The sequence below is a fragment of the Lithobates pipiens genome, unplaced genomic scaffold, assembly GCF_037356315.1.
Source record: "Lithobates pipiens isolate NorthernLeopardFrog02 unplaced genomic scaffold, aLitPip1_a1.2 Scaffold_10, whole genome shotgun sequence".
NCBI classification, from domain to species: Eukaryota; Metazoa; Chordata; class Amphibia; order Anura; family Ranidae; genus Lithobates; species Lithobates pipiens.
Window position 1 is genome coordinate 216,594,370 of NW_027507686.1, and position 2,038 is coordinate 216,596,407.

At 53.8% G+C, this 2,038-nt stretch overlaps 1 protein-coding gene across 1 annotated transcript in view; it reads right to left on the reverse strand.

Annotated features, from left to right (window-relative positions):
• LOC143939616 (transmembrane protein 178B) overlaps positions 1 to 1,636 on the reverse strand; it is a 118,890-nt gene extending 117,254 nt beyond the window's left edge. Inside the window, exon 1 of the mRNA XM_077460981.1 lies at positions 1,108 to 1,636. Within this exon, the coding sequence (XP_077317107.1) occupies positions 1,108 to 1,534 (427 nt within the window). The 5' untranslated portion in view covers positions 1,535 to 1,636. The remainder of the gene's footprint in view (positions 1 to 1,107) is intronic.
• Between the last annotated feature and the right edge of the window lie 402 nt (positions 1,637 to 2,038).

Here is a 2,038-nt window from a genome sequence, read left to right on the forward strand (position 1 = left end):
TATAGGCGACCCCCCTATTCTCCGGTATGTACTATAGGCGACCCCCCTATTCTCCGGTATGTACTATAAGCGATCCCCCTATTCTCCGGTATGTACTATAGGCAATCCCCCTATTCTCCGGTATGTACTATAGGCGACCCCCCTAATCTCCTATATGTACTATAGACGACCCCCCTAATCTCCTATATGTACTATAGGTGACCCCCTATTCTCTGGTATGTACTATAGGTGACCCCCCTATTCTCCGGTATGTACTATAAGTGACCCCCCTAATCTCCAGTGTGTACTGCAGGTGACCCCCCTAATCCCCAGTGTGTACTACAGGTGACCCCCCTAATCTCCGGTATGTACTATAGGTGACTCCCCTATTCTCCGGTATGTACTATAGGTGACCCCCCCTATTCTCCGGTATGTACTAAAGATGACCCCCCTATTCTGCGGCATGTACTATAGGTGACCCCCGCTATTCTCCGGTATGTACTATAGGTGACCCCTCTATTCTCCGGTATGTACTATAGGTGCCCCCCTAATCTCCAGTATGTACTATAGGTGACCCCCCCTAATCTCCAGCATGTACTATGGGTGACCACCCTATTCTCTGATATGTACTATAGGCGACCCCCCTATTCTCCGGTATGTACTATAGGTGACCCCCCTATTCTCCGGTATGTACTATAGGTGACTCCACCTATTCTCCGGTCTGTGCTATAGGTGACATCCCTAATCTCCAGTATGTACTATAGGTGACCCCCTATTCTCCAGCATGTACTATAGGTGATCCCCCTATTCTCCAGCATGTACTATAGGTGACACCCCTAATCTCCAGTATGTACTATAGGTGATCCCCCTATTCTCCGGTATGTACTATAGGTGACCCTCCTATTCTCCGTTATGTACTATAGGTGACCCCTCTATTCTCCGGTATGTACTATAGGTGACCCCTCTATTCTCCGGTATGTACTCTAGGTGACCCCCCTATTCTCCGGTATGTACTCTAGGTGACCCCCCTATTCTCCGGTATGTACTATAGGTGACAACCCTATTCTCCAGTATGTACTATAGGTGACCCCCCTATTCTCCAGTATGTACTCGGATTGGGTCCCCCACCTTTCAGGATGAGCTCCTCGGTGTCCTTGTCGAAGCCCTCCCGGTGACATCTCCTCCAGAGGCCGGACACGGTGGAGTTGAAGCGGCGGGTGCAGTGACTGTCCATGGCCAGGTAAGGGCGGGGGGAGGGGATCTCCCGGTACCGGTATTCCCGGTGTGATACCTCCCCCACCCTGGAGATCAGGCGGACTCCTCTGGACAGCGGCTCTCCTCCGCGGGCGGTCCGTGATTTCTCCCCCCGGAGGGGGAGGTGTTGGCCCGGGGTGTACATGTATCCCGGATCGTTCCTCTTTCCCCCCGGCTTTCTGCACCGGTCCCGGTGTCTCCGGGCGTCCGTCTCATACCAGTGATCGGTGCTCAGGGCCACCGCCAAGAGGGCGAGGGCGGCCAGGGCGAGGCACAGACCGGCACCGGCCAGCAGCCTCATCACACCGGAGAGGAGAGGGGATCACACCCCGGGCACCGGCCTCAGCCTCAGCCCGCAGATCTCCGAGCACTGAGGATGGAGAGGAGGGGGAGGGGAGGAGCCTGGAGCCCCGACACATGGATCATTCATACACCCGACACATGGATAGTCCATACACCCGACACTGTACACCCAGCACATGAATAGTCCATACACCCGACACTGTACACCCGACACATGCATAGTCCACACACCCGACACTGTACACTCGGCACATGAATAGTCCATACACCCGACACTGTACACCCGGCACATGAATAGTCCATACACCCGACACTGTACACCCAGCACATGAATAGTCCATACACCCGAGACTGTACACCCGGCACATGAATAGTCATGCACACCTGGCACATGAATAGTCCATACACCCGACACTGTACACCCAGCACACGAATCCTCCATATACCCAACAAATGTATCACCCAAACACCTGACACTATACTGTACACTCAACAGATCAAC